The sequence below is a fragment of the Pelodiscus sinensis genome, chromosome 14 (assembly GCF_049634645.1).
Source record: "Pelodiscus sinensis isolate JC-2024 chromosome 14, ASM4963464v1, whole genome shotgun sequence".
Lineage (NCBI taxonomy): Eukaryota > Metazoa > Chordata > Testudines > Trionychidae > Pelodiscus > Pelodiscus sinensis.
The window spans coordinates 15292585-15318330 of record NC_134724.1 but is presented as its reverse complement, the minus strand read 5'-3'; the positions used below and the strand labels follow the sequence as shown (position 1 = coordinate 15318330).

The 25746-nt window shown below is 48.6% G+C and overlaps 1 protein-coding gene across 6 annotated transcripts in view; it reads left to right on the top strand.

Annotated features, from left to right (window-relative positions):
* Nucleotides 1-25746, top strand: part of NTRK3 (neurotrophic receptor tyrosine kinase 3) — a 386176-nt gene that overhangs the window by 86815 nt on the left and 273615 nt on the right. For all 6 annotated transcript variants that reach the window (XR_012895725.1, XM_075897044.1, XM_075897046.1 and 3 more), the window contains exon 3: nucleotides 78-149. Coding sequence is in view for 5 of the 6 variants with exons in the window: in XM_075897044.1 (XP_075753159.1) it covers nucleotides 78-149 (72 nt within the window). In the remaining variant the exon portion in view is untranslated. The remainder of the gene's footprint in view (nucleotides 1-77; nucleotides 150-25746) is intronic.

The window sequence follows — 25746 nt, the reverse complement described above, 5'->3', positions numbered from 1 at the left end:
GAGTTTAGCAAAGGGTTTTGAGTGCTCATTGATCCTCAACCTTTTCGCCATCACTGTCCTTTTAAATCTCCTTCCAGGACAATCAAGAACTCAGGACTTCGCAGCATCCAACCGCGAGCCTTTGCTAAGAACCCTCATCTGCACTACATGTGAGTAACGTTGTCCCCCTGGACTGCTGTTCCCTATAGAAAGGTTATCTCCAATGCGGTTACTCCTCAGGGGAAAGCTCTGGGCTGCAATGACAGGTGAATGAAGGAGGGGAATAGAAGAGAAAAGTGAAGGGGATGGGGAGAAGGGCACAGAGAGGGAGGTGTGGGGAAGGTGAGAGCATTGAACAATTCTCTCCTGCTGGCAGGTTGACATATTTAGGTGTCTAAGAATTGGGTTGGCTTTGATTGTGGCTTTAATGAGCGCTTGCCTCATTAGCACCCCTGCAGCGGCCAGCAGAAGTTTCCCTGTGTGTGGAGTTCAGGGGACTGCGGGTGGTGGGTGGTGGCAGCATGCCCTCATGCACAGCCTGAGCCTGCACCGTTCATTAACATTTAACAGGTACAGCAGGCTTTGCAGACACAGATTTTTCTGTCACTTCAGGGAGGTGGCTGGCAGCTGTGCTCCTAATTATTGACTTGTTAAATGGGCATTTGAGGTGGCCCTGGGGGCAAGCCCAGAGATTGCCTGCTGGAGGTTATTGGAAGATAAGCAGAGATGGTAAGGAAGTGGGGCTCTGGAATTTGGAAGGATTCAAGCCAGTAAATAGCATTCAGTTTTTCGGAGGAGTACCTGAGAAGGCTGGGCTGTATCCCATGGAAAGTACAAGCACTGGAGGCCGAGGGGCAACATTTCTCTTCAGAAAAGGCTGGAATACCAGCACAGGTGCAAAGCGCATCGAAGGCCTGGAGTGAGTGATACAGGATGAGACCCCTCTGAGCTCCAGTGTAAAGGCTAGAAGTGGGCTTGATTATTGTGAGAATTTTGGTGCCTTGTGTGTGAGCCCATGTGTTTTGGAAGGTGGGGGGGAGGAATATAGCTAGGGTCTTACCAAATTCATGGTCCATTTTGGTCAGTTTTAGAGTAATTGGATTTTAAAAATTGTACATTTCATGACTGCAGCTATTTAAATAGGAAATGTCCTGTTGTAATTGTAGGGGTCATGACCCAAGAAAGGGTGGCTGGAGACCACAAGGCACTGCTCCCTTTCTGCACTGGTGCTGATAGCAGCACTGACTTCAGTGCTGGGCAGCTGGAGAGCAGCAGCTGCTGACCAGGAGCCTAACTTTGTGGGCAGGGATGCTGCCAGCAGCAGCACAGACATATGGATGGCAAGGTATGGTATGGTGCTGCCACCCTTACTGCTGCCTGCAGACCTGGACCCTCAGTCAGAAGCCACCACTCTCCAGGAAGCAACCCAGAAGTAAGGGTGGCATGGTATGGTATTGGCATGTTTACTTCTGCGCTACAGCTGGTGGAGTGCTGTCTTCAGAGCTGGTTGCCTGGCCAGCAGCTGACACTCTCCAGCCACCTAGCTCTGAAGGCAGAACAGAAGTGAGGGTGGCAATACTGTGAACCTCCTAAAATAACAGTGTGACCCACCCTGCAACTTCCTTTTAGGTCAGGACCCCCAATTTGAGAAATGCTGGTCTCGCCTGTGAAATCTGCACAGTATAGGATAAAAGCACACACAATCCCAGATTTCCCAGGAAGAGAGTGGATTTCAAGTTCCTTTACACGTTTTTTCATGGCCAAGAACGTGGTAGGGCCCTAGGTGTAGCTAACCGCTGCTCTGAATTGTATGCTGTCAGCCATTTCAATGAAAACTGGTTATAACTAACCCTCCCTCCCATCTGGTTCTGTGAGCACGTGTTGCCACCTGTATGGGCATGTTTCTGACAACAAGAGATGGGTGATGGCACAGTGGGGTACACTTTCCTCACATTAACACAAATGCCTGAAAGTTTCATTGTGAAAGCTAGTTGCAGTTGCTAAGTGACAGCAATGTACTTACCTAACAGGTTCTTTACAAAATGAAAGCACTTAAAAATCAAACACATGAGTAGTTAAGGACATCATAGAACTTGAACTGCCCACCTAATAAACACACACAGTTTTCACTAAGCCTAAAGAAATGCAGATTTTATCACAAGAAAGCAGTTTAAATTCCGACCCATTGATTTTTTTTTAATGTATCCTCTTGGCTGTTTTGGTTGTGCTTTCTAAATATTTTCTTTGATGGGGTACTATTGAATGGGGAAACCATGTAATGCATTTATTACTTGACTTTGAATTATTGGTCAAGGTGGCTATGGTTGCTGATTCTTACAGGTAATATTGTCTAGGCAAGAAGCAAAATTATTGCTTCATGGTAAAGTTATGTAGATGAGCTTGATTTTGAGGCTGATCAATATGTGCCATGAGTCTGTACACACACAATTACTGCTTCTCTTTTAGAGAGAGTTTTGCAGTTTGAGATGGTTGAACAAATCACTTTTAGTCTGGGGTAGCGGGAAGGTTGCAAAATGTTTGTTTACTGTAGGCCATGTAAGATGTAAACCTCCTTAACTTGAGGATCTTTTCCTTGCCTTGAAGTTCTTGGGTCTGCTGCTGTAGGTAATGGCATTGTTCAGTTAATATCCTTAACTTTTTTCTTGTTTAAACTAAGTAGCAGGGTTTTGGTATTATGTTCTGGGCATGCTTAGTTCTTCACATGGGAGCGTGGGGCTTGAGAGAAGGATTACGTCTGTTCTTCTGATTGCTGTACTCCTGTCCAAAAACAGGCACAGCCCCTGCTTTTCATTGTTTGTTCCGACACTGCATCGTGCGTAGGGTCCTCTCCATGCCTTCTGGTCACAGTTACTTTCTGCCTGTAGTGTCTTGGATCATCTTTGGAATTACCTGTCTGCTCCCTGGAGAGTTTCCCCTATCACCATGCCAACCACTTGGTGGGGTCTTGTCTCTGTGTGTATGTTGGGGGAGAGGTTGGATGCTTTGCAAATGGATTCTGAGGCAGTGTACACCAAATGCTTGAGTGAGAAAATAGTGAGAGGCTGAGTGGAGAAGATGGTGGGGCACAGGGGTGTTACGGCCCAGCCCAGAAGTGATTGGGTAACAAAATGGCAAATTAAATGTAATGTCGATAAACGTAAAATAATGCACATTGGAAAAAATAATCCCAACTATACATATAATATGATGGGGACTAATTTAGATACAACCTCTCTAGAGACAGATCTTGGAGAAATTGTGGATAGTTCTCTGAAAACAACCACTCAATGTGCAGCAGCAGTCAAAAAATCAAATAGAATGTTAGGAATCATTAAAAAAGGGATAGAGAATAAAACAGAGAATATCTTACTGACTCTATTTAAATCCATGGGATGCCCACATCTTGAATACTGAATACAGAAGTGGTCACCTCATCTCCAAAAAGATATATTGCCACTGGAAAAGGTGCAGAAAAGTGCAACAAAAATGATTAGGGGTTTGGAATGAGTGCCATATGAAGAAAGATTAAAAAGACTGGGATTTTCCCTTTAGAAAAGAGGACACTAAGGGGGGATATGATAGAGGTTTATAAAATCATAACTGGTGTGGAACAAGTGAATAAGGAAAAATTATGTACTTGTTCCTATAACATAAGAACTACGGGTCACCTAGGCCGTGTCCAGACTCAGGGGTTTTTTCGGGAAAAGTAGCCTTTTCCCGAAAAAACTTCCCCTGCGTCCAGACTCAAGCCGCGTTCTTGCAAAATTATTTCGAAAGAACGCGGCTTTTCTTTCGATGGCGGTAAACCTCATTTCACGAGGAATAACGCCTTCTTTCGAAAGTTCCTCTTTCGAAAGAAGGCGTTCTTCAATGTAAAGAGGCCGTCTTCAAAAGAGAACATCCAGACTCGCTGGGTGCTCTCTTTCGAAAAAGCGGATTTCTCTTTCGAAAGATCCGCCTGCAGTCTAGACGCGATCTTTCGAAAGAGCCTCTTTCGAAAGAAGCCTGCAGTCTAGACATAGCCCAAATGAAATGAATAGATAGCAGGTTTAAAACAAAGGGAAGTTTTTCTTCACACAGTGCATGGTCAGCCTGTGGAACTCCTTGCCAGAAGAGGCTGTGAAGACCAAGACTTTCACAGGGTTCAAAAAGGAACTAGATACATTCATTTAGATTTGGTCCATCAATGGCTATGAACCAGAATGTGTAGGAATGGTGTCCCTAGCCTCTGTTTGTCAGAGGCTGGAAATGGGTGACAGGAGAGGGATCACATGATGATTACCTGTTCTGTTCACTCCCTGTCCAATGTCGGCAGACAGGATACTGGGCTAGATGGACCTTTGGTTTGACTTAGTATGGCCGCTCTTATGTTCTTAAAGGGTATCACAGTGGGTGCTGGATGCTGGGGTTGAGGGATAGCAGCAGACTTGTACCTGGGGAAGCTTGCATACCGATTTATACTACTTTACTGGTTGGTGGTGTTTTTTTCTCTCTGGGAAAAAATCCCAACATCATCTACCACTGTATCATCTCTCTCCCTTCCCCCGGGGGTTTGAGAGAGGTTCCCTCCGTCAGACAGGCTGGGTTTTTCTGCCTTCTCCCAGCTCCTTCTATTTCTGTTCCTTTCTCGGTGCATTTACAAGTCTCCAGACCCCAGCTGTGCAATCACAAGATGATCACTTACTCCAGCTCTAATTGCAGGAGCTCTGCTTTGCTGGGGTTTATTTAAAACAATGGCTCTGAACGAGTTTTCCCTGCACAGAGTAAAAAAGGGAAAATGAGAGGTTTTGCAGCACTCAGTTGCTCCATGTCTCTGAATACTCCAGTGCCTTCTTATGGCCCATAGTTGCCCTTGCGAGGTTAGCCCTGTGCATGGTCCTTGGTGTGTGATGTGCAGGGGTGAGCAATGGATGCCTGATGAAAACAAACCCTAGGAAGGTGGAGAATAGATCCATAAATAGCCTTAGCCCACTTTTGGGAGAGAGCAGAACTAGGTCTATTGGCCTATTCAGTCTTTGGTGCTGCAGAGTTTGTCAGCAAGGGGACAATTAGCCTCAAATGGGGTAGTGGTATTTATAAAGTGGTTGTCTCTGGCCCACTGGTAACAGGACTGAGGCCACTGGGGGTACGTATGCTCTGCAATTCAAATCCGGTGGCTGGCCTGGGCCTCGCTGCAAGGTACAGCTGGCCAGCTATTGCAGGGGGACATCTTTGGATCTGACCTGAGTCCGATTCAGATGCTTGGCCTATGGCAGGTGTTGCCAAGACTCTGGAGGCCTCACTGTTGGGCAAAGGTCCCACAGTGGTTCTAGTTGCTGGCCCCTTTATTGAGAAGTATTGGGTGTTCTCTTGGCTAACACCAGGCTTTCTCTGGAGCAACACTCCCCAGGAGAGGTCTACTTTGGGTGCTGTGCATCTGACGTGTAGCGTGCATGGGCCTCAGGGGTCCCATGAGAGCTTCAGGCCTTGGCACCAGGAACAAAGGGTCAGGTCAGCAGAGACTCCCCAGCCAAACAGTTTCAGAGCAGTTCAGTTGAGCAGAGGGTCGGTTGGCGCTTTATGGGATCAACTCAGTCTTGGGGCGCCAGGTTTTCCCAAGGAGACTGTGAGATGGCGTCATTGCTAAATTTGAGGGCCCTTTGGTGCCCCCTGTTCCCATCATGTTCTCTGGGGAGCAGGGTCTGGATCCTCTGACTCACGGTGTCCATCCTTCTCTTGCCATGGCTCAGGTAACTGAATTATAGGGCCCTGGGGAGAAAGGACTGAGCACATCCTGCTACTTCCCCAGTCTCTTCTGGAGCTGGGAGGGCAGAATTTCCAATCAGAGCTGGTAGGATGCGGGGAACCTCTCGGGCTAACGCATCTGCCCTCCCCTCTCAAGTTGGAGAGTGTGCTGTCCCTGACATGGACACACCAAGGTCTAAGGATCTGAGATTCCCAGCTGCAAAGGTATGTACAAACGAGGCCCATACACCAAAGTAGCTGGAGGGGAAACCATCTCTCAGCCCTCTACTCCCTCCCCCTTCCCCAAGCTTTCAGGCAGAGCTTCTACAGTGAGGTCCAGGAAGACACACTCACTGTATGTCCATCCTGGGATCTGCAAGAGATGGAGCTGCAATAAACCTCTCCCTCCCAAAGTACAGTGTTGCCTATGCCAGGAGCCCAGAGTTCTCTGTGCAGTGGGAGACATGCCCTGCATCAGGATGGGAGGGAGTAGATGTAAGATTTATGTTTCTCTTGTTGGCGGAACTATACCTTCCCTCTGCCCATCTGCCAAAGGACAGATCCGCCTCCATCTGTTAATGTTATGCACCCTTGGCATGTAAGAGGAAAGAAATCTCTGAGGGGTGGAAGACAAGGAATCCAGGAACTTTATGAAACACATCTGTTGGGCTACCACAAAACCCTGCTTATGACACTCCATGCCCTGCCATTGTGAGGGCCTCAGCAGAGAGGCCCAGGAGCGACCAGGCTCTGGACGTTGAAACCCCAAATGTCTCCTTCCATCTCGGGGCTGAAACACTCCATAGAACGGGATGGCATCTAGGAAGCTCTCCTTCCTGAGTCTGCCCCATGGGCAGAGGCCATCAGTGCCAGGGCTGCCAATCTGGCTCACTTGATTGGCTCCAGATTTATCCCCAAGAGAGAAAAAGAAAAGGGCAGTAATAAAACTGACAATAAAAATAATCAGGTGGTGTTTTCTGAAGAAACGGATGCCATTGCCATTCTTAGGGCTGTTGGGGAAGGCTCTGAGGGCTGGCCTGGGAAGGCAAACTAGAGAGGAGAGAAGCACAGTGCTACAGACCAGTGTGAGTTCCATATTAATGTATTTGTTTGTCTGCTCCTTCCCTCGCATCAGGCCCATAGGCCTCCTAACCAGCAGGGAGCCTGACAGTGTCACCAGAAACCCTCCCTGCCATTCAGATTGGCTGATGCTGGTCCCAGAGGCGTAAGTCCCTTCAGCCTCCCTTGCACCCCCTAACAGCCAATGCTGGTTCCCCGCCCTCACCCCCAGCTCCTTTCTTTGGCCTGAGAACCGAGTCCTTCTCTGTGAATCCCATTGTGTTCTATCCCCCGGTCTCAGGTCTCCCACTAATAGTGAGTGACTCCCTCTAAACACTTCCCTGAATCACTGGCTCTCCGTCAGCCAATCTGTAAAGCGCCGGTTTGTATTTGCAGAGAGTAACTGAGTGCGTCTTATTTATTGGGTAGTAAAGAAAACAGATTAAGTCCCTGTAATTATAGAGCCAGGTGCACTCTTAAATAAAGCTTAAGGAGTCAGAATTCCATTTAGAGTATTAATAATTGCTGTCTCTGCCCGTAGCCTGTGTTTTCTTTTTCCTCCAATCTGTCTTCTGGAGACTTCTGTGTGCTTTAAATGCATTCGTAGGCCAGCTGAGACACCATTCCCATCCCTGAGTTTCTCCCTTGGCAAGGCTTACCAGCGTGGGGATAGGGGCCTTTGATAAAGCAGACATGTTTGTACAAACTGAAGCCAGATTGGTAAGTACAGACATAATGGGGTCATCTTGGTGTTTCCTGCCCTCTCCAGATAGCAGGGTAGTGGAGTGATAGATTGTTTGGCTTTTGAATGCTGAATACATGGGCTGCCTCCTACCTCACTGGGGATTTGTATCTTCTGTGGCTGTCGCTTCTCTGCTAATGTAGATGTGTGGCTGAAGGAGACAAATTTATGGACATCAGAGATGTAAAGGCCCATTGAACCAAATGTGTAGGTAACTATTTTGCTTGAGAGGAAGATGGGGTGGATGAGCCAACAAACCTCCATTGCCAGCGTCTGTGATGTGGTTAACTTAGACCACCTGGGCCATTCACTTTGGCATCTCGGCAGAGATATACTTTATGAACATGGCCTCAGACCACCTTCTAGTCTGGGAAAGCATATCCTGATTGCATGAGGTTCCCTTTCTGTTTTTGATTTGGATGCAGGATAATTCTCTGCCTCACTTTCTGGCTCGTTTGGTAGAATTGCTGAGTGCTGTTAACAAGCAGTGTATTCCACCCCAGAGCCAACTGCATTCCAGGGCGAGATGAAAGAATGAGGGCTGTGTGTGCTCTGTGAAGATCTTTGGGCTAGATAAATATTCTGGAGAGGCATTGCAAGGTTATCTCTCGATAAAGGCAGGAGAATGACCCATGACTCCTCCCCTGGATACTGCACAGCCTAGAGATCGGTGCTATTGCTGAGGAACGCTGCACTCATGGTATTGACATTTCATAAAGGCACTCAGACGCTAGAAGCACTCTTCCAGCTCACACGCATACACATTTTCAAGGACCGTGGACACTTGACCCAGGCAATGCTTGTGAGGTTTGTGTGTCGCCTTGTGTAACACTGCATCCTTGCCATGTGCTGTATTGTTTACACTACTGTGCACTATATGGCTGTGAGCGTTTATTCACGAGCTCAGGCTGAATGGATAAATAAACAGAGCACCAGACTTCAGATTGTTTTGATAGTGTCCAATTGCTTTTCACAAAAATCACTTGTCCTTATTTCTGGGCCTCTCTCTAAAGCTGCCAGGCTAATCTGTTCTATAAGGAGCAAAGTTTAACTCTGGTCTCCTGCACCAAGCAACCCCAGGGCTTCTCACTGTTCCTGATCCTGGGTGCCACACCTCTTCTTTCCTCCTCCATGCTCAGTCCTTTCAAGTGACCTAAGAGTTATAAAAAGGAATCAAATACATTCATAGCAAATCATTCTTTCCTGAGTTCTCCCCCATCTCCCAGGCAATGCGTGGTGCTATTGCTATTTAATTGTATTTCTGTGAGGCCAGGTCGACACGGAAGGGGAAAGTCGACTTAAGATACGCAACTCCAGCTACGTTAATTACACAGCTGGAGTCGAAGTATCTTAAATTGTTTTTGGCGACATCCACACAGCGGGAGGTCAATGGGAACCCACACTCCTGTTGACTTCCCTCAGTCCTCATGAGGAGCAGGTCTACTGGTGCCGTTTGGGGTGCTCTCTCAGTTGGAATGAGTTGCTCTTCGCTAGACCTGCTAATTTGAACTTGTGTTGGGGTGACAGGTGGGTCCATGTGGATGGCAAGCAGAGCCCCAACTGCGCCAGAGAAGCTCCAGCAGGCACACGAGACCCCAGTCACAGGCACGTTGGATCAGCCCCAAACCCATCCCCAAACCTCTGTCACCACAGCCCCAGTGGGACCCCAGCCCTGGCTGCCCTGCACCAACCCGCTAATGCTTAAATGGTTAAACGATATAAATTTAATCCTTTAACTGTTTTTACTGATATTTACATCCTTATTTTGGCCCAGGTCCACACTGTGCAAGGGGACGTGGTCCATTTCTATCTGTTCTGTAAGTAAAGGTCTGATCTGCCAGTTCTCAGCACCTCTCAACTCCCGTTTGTGCTGCAAGGACATTAGGATGCTCAGCATCTCTGGGGAGCAGGCCTTTCAATTATAATTCCTCACAGCAGTAGCCCTGGTCTATTTTTGACAGATTCCAAGGCCAGAAGACACCACCGTGATCATCTAGTATGACCTCCTGTGTAACACAGGGCAGAGAACTTCCCCCCCAATAATTCCTAGAGCAGATCTTTTAGAAAAACAGCCCATCTTGATTTAAAACTGGCTAATCATGGAGAATCCACTATGATCCTCGGTAGGTTGGTCCAATGGTTAGCTGTTCTCACCATTAAAAACATATGTTTATTTACAGTTTGAATTTATCTAGCTTTAATGTTCAGCCATTGGCTCACGTTATACCTTGCCCTGCTAGCCTGAATGTGAGATGTGTTCCCAGTGTCGATACTTCTAGACTGCAATCAAGTTACCACCCCTTTGTTAAGCTCACTCAGTTTTTCTCTCTGAGTCAGTCATTCTAAGGCAGGTGTTCTAATCCTTTTAACCATTTTCATGGCTCTTCTCTGAACTCATTCCAATTTATTGCCCGTCCTTCTTGAAATGTCGGCACCAGAACTGGATGTGGGGTTCCAGCAGCAGTCGCACCAGTACCAGATACAGCAGTAAAATAACCTCTCTACTTCTACTCAAGATTTCCCTGTTTATGCCCAAGATCCCATTAGGGCTTTTCTCCATAGCTTCATACTGGGAGCTCATGTTCAGCTGATTATGCACCACAAGCTTCAAATCTTTCCAGAGCCACAGCTTCCCAAAATAGAGCCCCCCTAAGAGTAAGTATGGCCGACATTCTTTGTTCCTAGATGTATACATTAGCTGTGTGAAAACACATTGTGTGCTTGTGCTCAGTTTACCAAGGGATCCAATTCTTCTGTAAAGAGTTGTCTAGGTATAATAAATAGTATTAATGTTCCCTCTGATTCCCTACCTTCCCCATGCTCTCCTCTCTACTTTGTCCACTGTGTGTTGGCACACGTCCCAGCTGCCATGCTAATCAGCAGCAGTGACTGGGTGGCATGTTTATTTCCAATCGTTACTCAGACTGAATCACTTTCGAGCATCTCCTCATTTAGCTGGAACAGCAGCACAGGCAAGCTCTGTGTTTTTACAGCTACTGTTCTCCAGGCCAAAGGAGAGACCTGTTCAGTGCAGACTTTAGACAGTCTGGCTTTTCCCAGAGAGCTGGCCACTTAACTCATTTGAAGAACATTCCAAGAGCCCAGTAATGAATTTCCAACTGCTGTGATACTCCTCAGTATCTCTAAGTCCATCTTCAACACACCACACAAGCATCTTCACCTGCCCTGCTAAGGTAGGCCGGGGAGTGTTAGCCCTGTGTTACAGGTGGGGAATAGAGCTGCAGAGATATGAAGTGATTGCCCAAGGCTACACAGTGTCAGAGCAAGGATCGGAGTTGGAGACCTCGTGCCTCTTAGACTCATGCTCTCTGCTGCAGGCCTAGCTGCTTCTTCTGGAATCCAAACCTGCCAGAGAACTGATGCCTGTTACAGTAGTACAGGGAGGCTTGTAGTGCATCATGTGGTTAATGCACTACAAAGGGACTTGAGAGTATGGATGCTGATCCTGTCTTTGTCACAGACTTCCTGTGTGCAATTTGGTGTGTGGTAGATCTCCCAGTGTCTCTATCTCTAGCAGATAGGGATCAAAGCACTTCGTTCTCGGCTCTCATTAGGCTGTAGCTTTCTGGAGCTAACCATGTGCAGCACTTTGAACAATGAGGCCATAAAGCTGGTCGGGACCTCTAGGCACTATAATGAGATTAAATATAATGACAGCAGTGTAAAGAATGTGTCCTGTTCTGCTCAGGTCCTTGCATCTGTCTGTCACCGTGGTGTTGGAACTCTTCAGAAACTTGTTTCTCTCAAACCATCTTGCTCTGAAGTGTGTTGACACCTTGAACCACCACTTACAGTTACATCACGCGGGGATGGTGTCTGTTCCCTACTCCCATGGGCATTTCTGGTTTCATGCTGTGCTGCCATTTTGATAACAGATCAGTCATCTCACTGGCAAATGGACGAAACTGGGAGCTGCTTTGCTGGAATATCTGCTTCCCAGTTCCCTCTTTAAAAAAGTCCTTTGCATTGATTGCAGCGTCATTTGAAATTAGCCTTGCCACCAGTTCTAGTGCCAGCTTTCACCTCTGACAAACCTGATTCCAAGCAAAATCTCTCTGAACATGTTAATTCTTGGACTAGGGCAGTTTCATCATCTTCTCTTAGCCTCATGAAGCTGTGTTGTGATGCGACCTATGTCAGGTAGTGAGGCTTGATGGAGCACATTTACCCCGCTGTTAGAATCAAGACACCTATCTCCACCATGCTGACATAGTGTTTCTGAGCCACGGGCATATTTAGTTTAATCCTGTCAGTTTAGTTTAATCCTCATCTCCCAAGCAAAAATATATGGAACGTCCTGATTCCTGAAGAGCTTGATATGGAGGTTCATGGGTGATAGGGACCAGAATTCACTTCTACACTTCTGCAGCCATCTTGGAATAAGAATTTCAGAGCTAGCCTCTGGTAGCCCATTGGAGGCAAAAGCATTTTGCATCGCTCTGTAGACAACACCATGTTAATCAGTTGTGATGGGAGTCATAGCCAACCTTCCAGTGCCAGTGGGAGGCACTCTAGGGGGCTTGAAATGAAGAGGACTGGCCTCCAAGGGGAACCTGAAGGCACCTAAAAAGTGGGTGGAGGGAAGATCCGTCGCTGTAGGAACATAATAAATGCTGACGGATTTCACAAGTGATCTCACCTGGGGTTTACAAGGATGCCGCTTTGATCACAAGAAGACAATGGGGTGGGTAGAATGTAGAGACAGTAAACATAATTGCTGTGAAAGAGACCCTTTCCAAAACTATGCTGTTTGAGGAATAAGACCTGATAGACCGTGAATGAGGGGGCATTAATTCAGACCTTATATGTGACGGTGCCAAAATTTAATATGCTATAACTTATTCTCTGGCACATTATATTGGAATTATAAAATTTTATTATAAAATTCTAAAGTTTTTTCCACCAACCCCTCCCCCTCTCTGTTTATGTATGTTAAGTGGTGGATTGTACAGGATGAAGGAGAGTGTGTGACATGCTTTATGAGTCCATCTGTGTGAGCTCCATGGTGGGATTATGACATCACGAGGAGCTCTGGCCAGACTTGTTTTTGCATTGTCTTTCTAGTTATATAGGCAATATATATACATGTGAGAACATGGGATAAGTTGTGGTGGGAGACCTGATTCTGTGGACATGACAGGCCAAATATAGCATGCCAAGCCTTTTAATCCACTGTCCTACCCACAGTCCCCACCCCCCTCTCCAGGAACTTGGGCATGGAGCAGTTCCATGCTGCTCAAAGCAGCTGGCTGCTCCATGTGGCTCTCTGTGCTGGGTGAGAGAGGCTTTGTGCGCTGCTCTTGTCCCCAGCAAAATCTCTCAGCTCCCATTGGCTGCTTTGAGCAGTCTGGGGCTGCTGACAGACAGGGAGCCAGCTGGACTGCTGGCTAAGAGCTGCCTAGGTAGGCGCCTCCATCCCACCCACTTGTATACCTCAACTCCCTGCCCCAGGTCACCAACCAATCCCTCTGCATCCTCCCCCGCCCCAGATCACAACTCTATCCCAGACCCTGTACTAGGGATATTAAATATAGTTCAATCAACTAATCGACTACTCGATGGAGCAGGCTTATGCGTACTGGATAGTCGACTAACCGACTAGTTACTTACATCCCTACCCTGTTACCCCCTCCAGTACCCCTCTCCCAGGCCAGATCCTCTCCTGCACCCATACCCCTCCTGGATCCTGCACTTCATCCCCTGCCCTAGGTCATAGAATCATAGAACACTAGAACTGGAAGGGACCTTGAGAAGTCGAGTCCAGTCCCCTGCCCTCATGGCAGGACCCAGTATTGTCTAGACTATCCCTGATAGATGTCTATCTAAGCTGCTCTTAAATCTCTGGAGATTCCACAACCTCCCTAGGCAACTTATTCCTGGTCACAACCTCCTCCTTCACCCAAACTCCTTCTTAGTCCCCACACCCTCTCCTGGACTCCGGTTCCCTACTCTGAGCTCCTTTCTGCACCCAAACGCCATCCCCAGATGCTGCACCCCCTCCATAGAAAAGTGAGGCCCTTCACTACTTACCAAAATCTAGGAGTAGACCCCCCCCCATCAAAAATTATTGCCCATTCCTGCACTAGAACCTCCCTCAATTAGGAACATAAGCATGTGGTGAAGTGGGCGTGTGCAGGTTTACACTGGAACTGCAGTGCACCGGCATACTGTTCTTCCAGGTACTTCACACTCTGAATCCACTTACACCCAGTGAGTGGCATGTTTCTTCTCATCTGTGGGCTGGGAGTCTGGTGCTGGAGTCCCTTACCTGCAGCCTGTCACCTCTCCTTGCACCCCTGGTAGGGCCAGTGCCAGCCATTCAGCACCAAGGCCAGAGCATGGAGCAGAGCCCGGCCGCCTCCCATCAGAAAAGACTTTCTGAACTGGTCCCCTCCATAGTCACCTGCCTTCTTTCCTCTCCCAGGTCCCTCTTCCCTGTGCTCCCGCTGCTGGCACAGGAACACTGTTCTGTGATCAGAGAAGCACAGCTGAACTCTCAGCTGCTCACATCTGGCTTGAAGGTGCCTGTTTCTCTTGCTGGTTTCTAGCAACCAGATTTTGGGGGGCAGGAGGAAGCACTCCCCATAGCTCTAGAGTGTATGTCACTCCAGAGAAGGAGGGGAGATGGCTTTCTTTTTAACTCCTCTATGGGGCTGCCAGCCTGCCTGAATTATTCTCCTCCTACCCCTACGGTATTGCCTTGTCCCCACAAGAGCTATCTCTCTCCAAAGTTGTGTCTGTAATAAAAAGAAACAAATAATTCTCTCCCACATCAGCTGATCTCCCAGTGCTAGTTCCATCTGTCAACTGAAATGGAATGGTCTCCCAGCCTGAGAATCACAGCTGGCTACACATGTGCCCAACATTCCAGCAAAAATAAACGTATCACCCGGCCCTCCACCCACCCCTTCCCGTCCTCCCCGTGCCACAGCAACAGGCTCTGCAGACTGGACAGCCTCTCAGGAATCAGATGCCACAGAATTGGAATGGATCAGGAATGCAGGGCAGAGGTGTCTCTAAAGCTTCAGTTCCCCAAGGCTCTAGCCAATTCTCTCCATGTTTGTTTGCTGCCAAGCAGCACTGCCCTACCCTGCATGACTGCTGCTAACCATGGGCTTCAGCTGCTGTGGCCTTATGTCAGCTGTCTTGTTGCCCCACACGTTCCTTTGAGGTGGTGGTTCCAAAGAGACTCCGCAGTTAGGGATGAGGCAGCTTCCTCCTTGCTGTTGTATTTGTCTGGGCAGTGGAGTGTTTCTTTTGCCTTTTTGTGGAGGAGTAGTCTGAGTGCATCAGTCTTTGCAAAGTAAGTTAGATTGCTGCTTTCGAATCTGTTTGTGGCTGCAGGGGATGCTTTGCTCCCTGCCTGCCTCCTTTCCCCCCCCCCCCCCGCTCCCCCAGAGGAACACCTTAGCCTCGCCTGAGATCCATGCTTGCTTCCCTCCAGTGCCCCATTGCCAGAGACACCCAACACCTTTCCCCAGATGGTTGTGTGTGCTGGTTTCCACTGGCATAGCTTTTTCCTACCAGTGTTACTAAAGCAACACGCACGTAAAGCAAGGGTACCTGCAGTGAGATGTGCACTGATTGTACGCAGCATGGTCTGTGAGGGTATGTCTAGACTACATGGCTCCGTCGACGGAGCCACGTAGATTAGTGTACTCGAAAAAGGGAAATGAAGAGGTGATTTAAATAACCGCCACTTCATTTACATCAAAATGGCTGCCTCGCTGTGCCGATCAGCTGTTTGGCGGCACAGCGCGGTAGTCTAAACGCTCCGCGGTCGACAAGGGAAGCCCTTGTTGACCGCCCCGGTAAACCTTGTTCCACGAGGCATAACAGAGTGGTCGACAAGGGCGTCCCTTGTCGACCGCAGAGTGTCCAGACTACCACGCTGCTCCACCAAACAGCTAATCGGCACAGCGCGGCAACCATTTTGATGTAAATGAAGCAGTGATTATTGAAATCGCCGCTTCATAGAATCATAGAACTGGAAGAGACCTCAGAAGGTCATCAAGTCCAGCCCCCTGCTCTAGGCAGGACCAATCCCAACTAAATCAACCTGGCCAGGGCTTTGTCAAGCTGAGACTTAAACACCTCTAGGGATGGAGACTCCACTACCCTAGGTAACCCATTCCAGTGCTTCACTACCCTCCTAGTGAAATAGTTTTTCCTAATATCCAACCTGGACCTCTCCCAGCACAACTTGAGACCATTGCTCCTTGTTCTGCCATCTGTCACTACTGAGAACAGCCTCTCTCCATCCTCTTTGGAACCTCCCTTCAGGAAGTTGAAGGCTGCTCTCAAATCCCCCCTCACTCTTCGCTTCATTTCCCTATGTCTAGAAACCTAATCTACATGGCTCCATCGACGGAGCCATGTAGTCTAGACGTACCCTGGAGCTGGGTGCTCCCCCTCTAGCCAGTCAAAGCGCTGCTATGGTTCAGTTGGCACACCCTGCAAATATTAAGAACACAAGGGCAGTTAGCAAAACTACTGTCTCACGGGAGGCCGTCTTCATTATGACAATCTTGCGGCCCACTGAGATGAAGGAGGGCCACTCATGCGACCCACTCTCTAGCCTAGGTTGCCCATTGCTGCTCTATACCAACCACCAACCCTATATAAGCTGCTTCAGCACAGGCACTCATCTCTCACCCAATGTGCCCTGCCTACCTCCTGCTGCAGGCTGCTCAGCCTTCTTGGCCACCTGTCTCTTGCCGGGTCTATCTGTGATGTCCCCTTTGCCTTTGGAGGTTGCACTGGAAGCAGGTGTCTCAATTTCCCTCTGTTCTGATGTGGGGGTGTAAGTGCCATGAGGTAACGGCAGCATTTCCTTTTTATTAGTTGGTGGAAACACAGATCTCTTGGCAGCAGCCTGGCTTCATCAGCCCATGAAGATCCTTTCCCTCTTAACTGTAATTTAGTAAAGTGTCAAGCCACAGAAATTGTAACAATCAACAGCAGCCCACTTTTAAAAAATGCTACAAAAGCTGTTTTATCCCAGGGCTGTGGCAAATTTCTTTGACCTCTCTTCTCTCTTGGTGGAAGGTCTTTCTCTCTCTCTGAGCCCACTGGTACCAGGGTCTTTGGGACCTGGCTGGGCAGGGACAGGTGAGCAGGGGAAGTAGGAGGGAGAAATGAGTGTTTGGTGGGCTTTGAGCCTGGTGGGAGGGAGAACAGCACTGCTGATAGGTCTGACTGCCAAGGCAGGGCATGCTGGAGAAATTTGGAGCATAGATGCCGCCACTGCTCTGTCTTTGAATCAACATTCAGGAGGACAGGGAGGGAAGAGAGCACTGAGATAGAGACACAGATGTGGGATGGGGGGAAAACAACGGTGGGAGGAAAGTGAGAGTGAGGAACAGAAAATGCGGGAGGTGGAAAGGAAGGAGGTGCTGAACGAAGAGAAAATGGGGGTGCTGGAAGGGAAGATTGGGAGAATGATGGGAATGGGGAGGAGCAAAAAGAAATCACCAGGCAGGAGGAGAAGAGGTGTCTGGGAAGAATGGATTTGCAGGGCTCGCCAAGTGGAGGAGAACCTTGCTCACCAGCCGTGCTACTGCACACTGGGCTAAAATCTACTCCCCACGGGCGAGTAGATTACGTTAATTGTCGAGCCCTGGATATGAGGGCCGAGGGATAGGGGAGGGAGAGAACCATAGCTGCGGTAGCAGTGGGACGTGTGGACTCCATGAAAGTGGAGCAGGGGCGAGAGGTGCAGGGAGCTGTGCCTCTAAATTAACCAGCACCAGCCTTTTGGATTTGGATGTAATATTAAAATGTGCCTAATTATTCTTGGATGAGTTTTGTGATGCTGATGATATTAATTATTCTTAAAGGTCAACAGCACTCACTCGAATCCCCTTCTGTTCTATCATGTAATCAGTTAATTAATTGGAAACTATTTAGCAGTGCCTGCCAAGTTCTTTGTCTGCATCGTGTTGTGTTGTTTTGTTACTGCTGATTTTTCCTCCTTCCTGCCTGCTGCTTTCTTCCAAGTCCAGAGAAACTGTAGAGTTGCCCCCTCCCATCTGGCCACTGGCACCGAGCCCTCGAGAGGGAGAATACGTTGGGATGGGGTTTTTAACCAGCTTACGTGAGCACAGCTGTTTGGTACCATAGGGGCTGCTTGGCAGTTTGCTGGCATTTTGGGGTTTCACCCATCAGCCTTCTATGCATGTAGCAAACTGGAGGTAGAGGGGGGTTGGACTACGGCTCTGAGGACAGAAAAGGCAGCTCAGTTACTGGGCTAGGAAAGTCTGCTTCGTGCTCCATGTTCACCATAGATCTCACACAACAGCGGTTGTAGTTAATTGTGTAACACTCCCTTTCCCCTCCGCATGCTCTCCTGAAGAGCTAACTGTGCAGCAGGGCTCTCACATGTGTCTGGTTACTGCTTCATAAATAGGTCCCTACCAAATTCATTTTGGTGAATTTCATGGTCATAAGATTTTAAATACCATAAATTTCATGATTTCAGAGATTTACATCTGAAGTTTCATGGTGTTGTATCTGTAGGAGTCCTCCTGACCCAAAAAAGGAGTGTGGAGGGGGGTTGCCAGGCTATTGTGGGGGTGGGTGGGTGTCATGGCACTGCTACCCTTACTTCTACGCTGCTGCTGCTGGTGGTGCTGCCTTCAGAGCTGAGCAGCTGGAGAGCGGCGGCAGCTGGCCAGGAGCCCAGCTATGAAGGCAGAATCACCACCAGCAGCAGTGCAGAAGTAAGTATGGCCTGGTATGGTATTTCTATTGTCATTTCTGCACCACTGCCTGCAGAGCTGGGCCCTCAGTAAGCAGCCGCCACTATCTGGCCGCCCAGCTCTGAAGACAGCACAGACGTAAGGGTGGAAATACCACAATGTACCCTGAAATAACCTTGTGATCCCCTGCAACTCCCTTTTGGGTCAGGACTAAGGATGTTAAAAATCGTGTATTAGGATAACCATGTAACCGCTGAAAATCTCAGCAATTACAGTTACCCACGCTGTGTAAAAGGAAGTTTTTCTTCACACAGCGCAGTCAACCTGTGGAACTCCTTGCCTGAGGAGGTTAAGAAGGCTAGGACTACAACAGGTTTAAAAAAGAGCTAGATAAATTAAAGGAGGTTAAGTCCATTAATGGCTATTAGCCAGGATGGTAAGGAATGGTGTCCCTAGCCTCTGTTTGTCAGAGGGTGGAGATGGATGGCAGGAGAGAGATGGCTTGATCATTACCTGTTCAGTTCACTCCCTCTGGGGCACCTGGCATTGGCCACTGTTGGGAGACAGGATAATGGGCTGATGGACCTTTGGTCTGACCCCGTATGGCTTTTCTTATGTGGGCTCTGCAGGTGCGGGGCCACCAGCCCTTGCCTGCCTGGCTCCCAGGGAGCTGGCTCAGTGTAGCTGGCATCATTAACTGATAAGCATCAGGGTATTGATTAAATGGCTAATTGGTCATACTCCACCATGTCTAGTCAAGGACCTCCAGTTTGAGAAATGCTGGTTTCCCCTGTGAAATCTGTATAGTAGTAGGGATGTGAAAGGTTAACCTGTTAACTGGTAGGAGCTGGAGGATCTCCTCGTCCACTGTGGGCAGGAAGCTGCTCTAGCCCCATAGGATCCACTGCAGGTAGGGGTTGCTCTTGTCCATGGTAGGGGGGCTGCTCCAACTCAGCCCCCTTTTAATTGGTTAACCAAATAAATGGTATTTTACATCTCTGTATAGTATTGGGCAAAAGCACATAAAAGACCAGAGATCATGGTGGGAGACCAGATTTCACAGTCTGAGAGGTGTTTTTCATGCCATGAATTTGGTACAGTCCTATCCCTAAAGGTGATTTACTGATCCAGTGCCTGTCACTGTTTCTATACCCAGCGCATGGGAGCTGTAGTTAAGCACCTTGGGTCCTTATTGAATGTTTCTGTGAATGTGTTGTGGGTTCTGGCTTCTCCACATGCTCTGTGGGGTTGGCAGGAGGAGCCCTTGCACTGATTCCCTTCTGTGGTGCTCTCTGTATCTTCTCCTGTATTTTCAGCATGGCTGGGATCTCTCTTCCATTGGGGAATGTCCTGCCTCCTGCCAGGCTTGCTGGAAATCTGGGCTGGGGATACAGGGGATGGGTCTTCATTTGCTGTTTGCTCCTATCTGGGGGAAGCAAGCCAGCTGAAGCAAGCAAGCACAATAAGCCCAGGAGATGCCAGCTGGCATCTCCTGGCCTCAGTGGGCACAAATGCTGTTTCTGTGCACTGCAGCAGGGAAAAGCCCAACGTGCGGTTGTATTCCACATCTGATGGGTGTCCAGGTAGCTCCATGTGGGGTGGGCAAAGGGCACTCGGGGGAGGATCTCCATGGTAGGCTGGAAGGGAGGGCAAGACTCCTCTCACTGCAGGCTGGCTAGTTGCACGAAGAACTAGAGAGCTTCTGAGTGTTGTTGGCCTTCACCCTGTTGGAGAGCTGGCAGGCTCAGGAAATGCCATTGCAGGGACAAGCCAGCTTCTTAACATCGGCTTGAATCCTCTGAGTCCAGCTGTCCTTGGAGGAGAACAGTGCAAACAGCCCCCCAGTCAATGGGTGATGGTCGTAATAGAAACCCTGGCCTGTAAACCACCCCACATCATGCGACAGTTTGGATCCAACCTTTGTGACCTCTCCCCATCTCTGCAGCATGCTGAACCAAAGCCCTGAGTACCGCTGACCCTTTGGGCGTGATCCCATGGCTAAGTAAAGCTGGGTGCAGCTGAGAGATGCCTTGGAAGAAAGAAGGTGTGGATGAGGGACCACATGGGAGGGCTCTGTGGACCGGCAAGTGCATTGGGATCCGTAGGGGTGAAATTGCAAGCAGCACACATGTTGTTATTCTCCTTTGCAGGGGGAGGAAAGGCGTGTGGCAGATGAGCTCTTAGGGTATGTCTACACTACCCCGCTAGTTCGAACTAGGAGGGTAATGTAGGCATACCGCACTTGCAAATGAAGCCCGGGATTTGAATTTCCCGGGCTTCATTTGCATAAGCCGGGTGCCGCCATTTTTAAATCCCTGCTCGAGCAGGGATTTAAAAATGGCGGCGCCCAGCTTATGCAAATGAAGCCCGGGAAATTCAAATCCCGGGCTTCATTTGCAAGTGCGGTATGCCTACATTACCCCGCTAGTTCAAACTAGCGGGGTAGTGTAGACATACCCTTAGTGCCTAGCTCCAGGGTGCCACCAGTGTGTGTGCACATTGCTGGCAGTGTCCCCTTGTGCAGCACTGGCAGGGGAAATGCCCTCACGCCTCCTACCATGTCTCTCTCTCTTGCTTCATGGTTGTGGTTTGGTTTTCATGCTGTTGTTGGGAAAACTCCCCTTCTCCTCCCACCAAACTTCCCCCTCAGATTCTGCTGCAGGAGCAGCTAGTGGGTGTGGGAGCCGGGCTGCTAGCAAGTGCAAACTGTAGGCAGCTGCAGTGATGTCTCTGGTCCCCTGCCCAGAAACAGGCATGGGCTGGCTATGTGGGTCCCCAGGGCTGGAATGGGGATGTGCTGTGATGCGGGTCAGTGGGCAATGGCTCCACCAGTCTGGGGTGAAAATTTCCCCTGCAGGATCTAGGGATGTTACATTTTGATTAATTAACTAATCAAATAATTGATGGGATTTCCGTCGACTATCTGATTAGTCGATAAGCACGTGCGTGGTACTCCACCTTTGAAATGTACAAGAGACCCAGTGGGGACTCTTGTACATTTCAAAGTTGCAACGCCGCCGCTGCACCCCTGCCCCCTCCCATGGAGCTGGAGCTGGGGGGAACTGGCTTTTAAGCTGGCTCCCCCCAGCACCCACTCTTCCTCCCCCTTACTGCCTCTTTGTGATAGAGGCAGCAAGGGGGTGAGGGGAAGTGACTAGTCAACTAGTGTATTGACTATCCAATCAGCTTTTTCTTATTGGATAGTCGACTAATCGATTATTCGCTTACATCCCTCGCAGGATCAAACCTTGGCCTCCGTCCTGGTGTTTCTGGGATTGTTGGGTATGCGAGCTCTGGCTCTTGCCCTGGGATTTGATGTGCTGGGATCAGGAAGTGAAGCCAGTTTTGGATGCCCCATGTTCTAAGGCAGCATTGGGCAGTCTCCCAAAGAGGGCCAAGCTCTCATCCTCTTCAGAGATGGCAGCATTTGGGGAGACGCTAGAGCACGGAACTGCCTTTTTGCTCTTTCAGATGTTTGTGGTGAAAGCTGGAGGAATGCAGGCAGAGAGTGCGGCAGGGGGACCGGCTGGCGGCTATGGAACACTGGCCTTGTCAGTCGAACACTGAGCCCTGTTCTGCTAACTCATCCACTTTGCCTGTGTGTGTGAGGGGGCGAGAGGCCTGCATGCATTTGGCATTGCCGGATGCTTTGGCAGGCTCTTTCTCAGCTGTGGCCTGTGGGGGGTTTGTGCTGAGCTATCACAGATTTCAATTTAGGCTAATATTTGCAGAACCCGATTCGTGCGGCGGGCCTGTGCTGCCGCTGCTGTGGGGACTTGTAGGGGTAATTTTAGCACGTTCATTAAGGAAGGACAGTACTTTGTCCCTTAATGAGCAAAGCTGCTTACTAAACAGGAAATAAGGTGGGGGAGGAGAAAGGAGATGGGGTGGGGGGGGGGGGGAGCAGGAGCACAAGAGCGCAGCACTGTTTTTAGAGGTCATTGCATCTGCCTGAGAGAGATGAACAAGATGAAAAGTAATTTTCCCATGCCGTAGAGTGCGGGTTGTCCAAGGGGTTTGTATTGGACTAGATGGGCTGTCCCAGATGGGGACAAGTGGGACACCTGGGAGGGGGGAGGAAGGGAAATGACTCTTTGCTCTGTCTTGGAAGGGCAATTCCTGTGTCATCAAGCCAGATGATGATACAGGACATTTTGTCAAGTGGCTGAAAATAGATCAGATGTAGAAGAGTTGGCCTGAAAGAATAGTGGGCCAGTGCATTTGCCCCTCCAGTAACTTAGTGGGTGCTTTTTGGTGGCACACATTTTTCACTGGTCCCCCATGTCTCTCTCCTCTGGGTGCCTTGTTTGTGTGTCACATTTGCGGCACGTGAAGACAGGGCAATGTCAGAGCTGATCATACACCTCTCCTTCCTGTTAGCTTCAGCGTCCAGCTCACACTTGCTGGTCAACACAAGGGAGTCAAGATAGTCAAGAGATCTTCAGCTCTGGGCTTTATTGCTGCCCTTGTGAAGACAATGTGTCCTCAGAAGCCTGGATGTGACAGAGGGATGCCTGTTGCATGGCAACAAACCCTGGGGAATGAGGCATAAGGGATCCCTGATGCATTTGGCATTGCTTGGTGCTTTGGGAAACTCTGTCTCAGCTTTGGCCTGAGGGGGATTTGTGCTGAGCTATCTGAGATTTCCGTTTAGTCTAATATTTGCAGAGGACGTATGCAGGAAAGTCAAACTGAGACATTAAGTGAGGTGGGCATGGGCGGACCAATGGGTGCATGTCCATCCTTCCTTTGAGTAAATCTTCACCTCAAACCCAAAGCAAGTTTGGCTCCCGACTGCTCCGAAGAGCAGATATGAGACTCATGAATATGTGGCATTCGCTGTCAGTTGCAGTGGGTTAGACTCATGGTCAGCAGCAACGCTCAAAGGTTGAATTGCCTGGAGAAATGAAACAGTGGCATGCCTGCCAGGCCGTAGTCCATACCCTTCCCCTGGGTTGTGTCCAGATGTTCATGCAAGGGCCTGAGCATGACTGAAGTGGGGGCTAGTTATGTAGGAATGTCAGGGAGAATCTCCCAGGCTCCCTCTGTCTGGTTGGCTTTTGTTTTTGTGGAGGTGGTGGCCTTCTACTACTGGCTAGCAGAGGGCCTGGAGAGGGCTAGTTAGGGAGTCTGTCCCCTGCCCTCTTTGGTGTTTAGATTGGGGAGGGGAGGGCGGAGTCAGTGGGGAAGGAAGCCTGGGTAGTATATTGGGGAATGTGTCTTAATGGACAGTGCTCACTGGGCCTCTGTCAAAGAAGTCATGCACCTGACAAACCTGGTGCTGGGGAATGCAATCGGGAGTATGCGTTTCACCTCTAATTTATGCCAGGCATTCGTGTGCGCTCTCTCAGCACCTCTGTGCAGCTAATCCTCCGGATCAGGATTTTCGGAGCTGGCAGTGTGTTATTAAAATGTGTTTGAAAAAAGTCTTCCATGCAAAAAGGAATAAAGGGCAACTAGGGAAGGGGGAGCTCATCGGGAGAAGGAGGGCGGAAGAGTCCATCCCCAACAGCAGCGTCTTTTTGCCACCAGTTGGACTGAATCACAATAATATAGTCTGCAGTTTAATTACAGAGGTTCTTGTTTGTTTGTGTCATTAATCAGGCATCTGGCTTAATTTAGCTGAATAAAAATGGCTTTTACTAGTGGAGTCCTTTTTGCTGCTGCTTAATTGAGGGAAATACAAACATGCCATTTCCTTTTCGACTAAAGTCCAGTCGTTCTGAATTTCAGGAGCCAACCGCTCCCCAAGAATGGGAGTGACAAGCCCATTCACCAGATGCACCTGGGTAGCCCCATTTATCTGCTGGATAAGATGACTCAGATCACCTTCCCTTTCCCTTCTGCATTTCTTCACCAAGGTTTCCTAGCCAGAGGCAAATTGCTTCAGCTATGAACCATTTATTCACAGAAATGCAGCCCCCTCCGAGGACATGGATCCTGTCTAATAATGCACATCAACACTTGAGGAGGGATGAAGTGACGTATCCCATACAGTTGAGGGAGAGGATGCTGAACATAATAAGCCAAGCTAAAATTGGGTCTGGACACTAACTCCTGAAAAAAAGCATGATATTTATAATCACAAGTCATCAAGAATGCTATGTCTCATCTCAAAGACAGACACTCAGGAGCACAGCAGCCCGGTTCTATAAGAGGTCACAAAAGAGTTCTAAATCTGTCCTTTCAGCGTTCAACCCATTCACAGTGCTCTTTTGACTTGTAGTCTAGAAAGGTGGGCTACTTGATCGTTATGGACCACCCCGCCTTCCAAGTCCCATTTGACCATAAGGCTATGTCTACACTACAGGGTTTTTGCACAAAAACCTGCAGAGTGTCCTCACCTCAAGCGCATTTTTGCACAAGAAAATTTACTGTAAAATGGCAGAATAGAGGGCTTTTTGTGGTGTAGGTATACCTCTTTCTACTAGCAATAACTCCTTTTTGCACTACAGCTCTTGTGCAAAAAGGTGTGTGTGAACGCTCCACAGGGGTTTCTTGCTTAAAAAGAGCCTATCAGAAAAAGCACAGGTGCTCTGATGGCCATTCTGTGAATGGCCAACAAAACTCTCTTGTGCAAGACCATCCGTGCGGTGTGGATGCTTTCCTGCACAAAAGCACATCGCTTTTGCGATGAGCTTTTGAGGTGTGGATGTGCTTTTGCACAAGAAGTTTTTGTAGAAGATCTCTTCTGAAATAGCTTCTTGCACAAAAAGCCTGCAATGTAGACATAGCCGAAGAATACAGGGAAAGAACATGCTATCTACATCAAGGGGAGGAGAGTGTTTGGAAGGATTTCCCATGGAAAGTGGGTTTAGGAGGGTCTTGTGGGATATGAGAAGCGGGCAGGAGTGAAGTTTGGACTGCCTGAAGTGGACATCGTAGGTAACATTAGCTGTTGTTAAGGTTGCTCAATGCTTCCCTTTATATGATCCTATTTTCAGTTGCTTACAACTTTGTGAAATTTTAACCATTTGAGCCGGCACTTTTTCATGCAGGCAGTCTGCCTCAGGCTGAGTATTTTTTGGAATGCATCTGCTAAAACAGTTCAGCTGTTCCCACGAACAAAATTAGGGAAAACACATTGCTTTATTTGTGCAAAGAATTCTGTTTTCTTTGCAGTGCTCTACTGCCTCATACTTGGGAGCAGGGAATTGAAATTTGGCAGGCCCGGGGGCCTTTGTGTGGGATGTGCCTTTTGCTGTCCCCATGAAAACCTGCTCAAATTTGGCTCAATTATAAGCCTTTGAAAAATCAGTTTGTACGTGCTCAGTATAGATTTGTTGGATTTCAGCAAGTACTATAGTTTCCTTGTGTACACTCACCTCTGTAGCCTGGAATGGAACCCCAGATTCCAGAGTCTCCCCACTCCTCTGTTGTCATAGAGAAAACCCACCAGCACAGCGTCTTGTGCTGCTCCACACAAAGGACGACAATCCACAACTGCTGTTGGTTACTCTTTGAGCTTAAGTGATAGAGGTCTGTGCTGTAGACCTAGAAGTTCCAGCTTCATTGGTAATT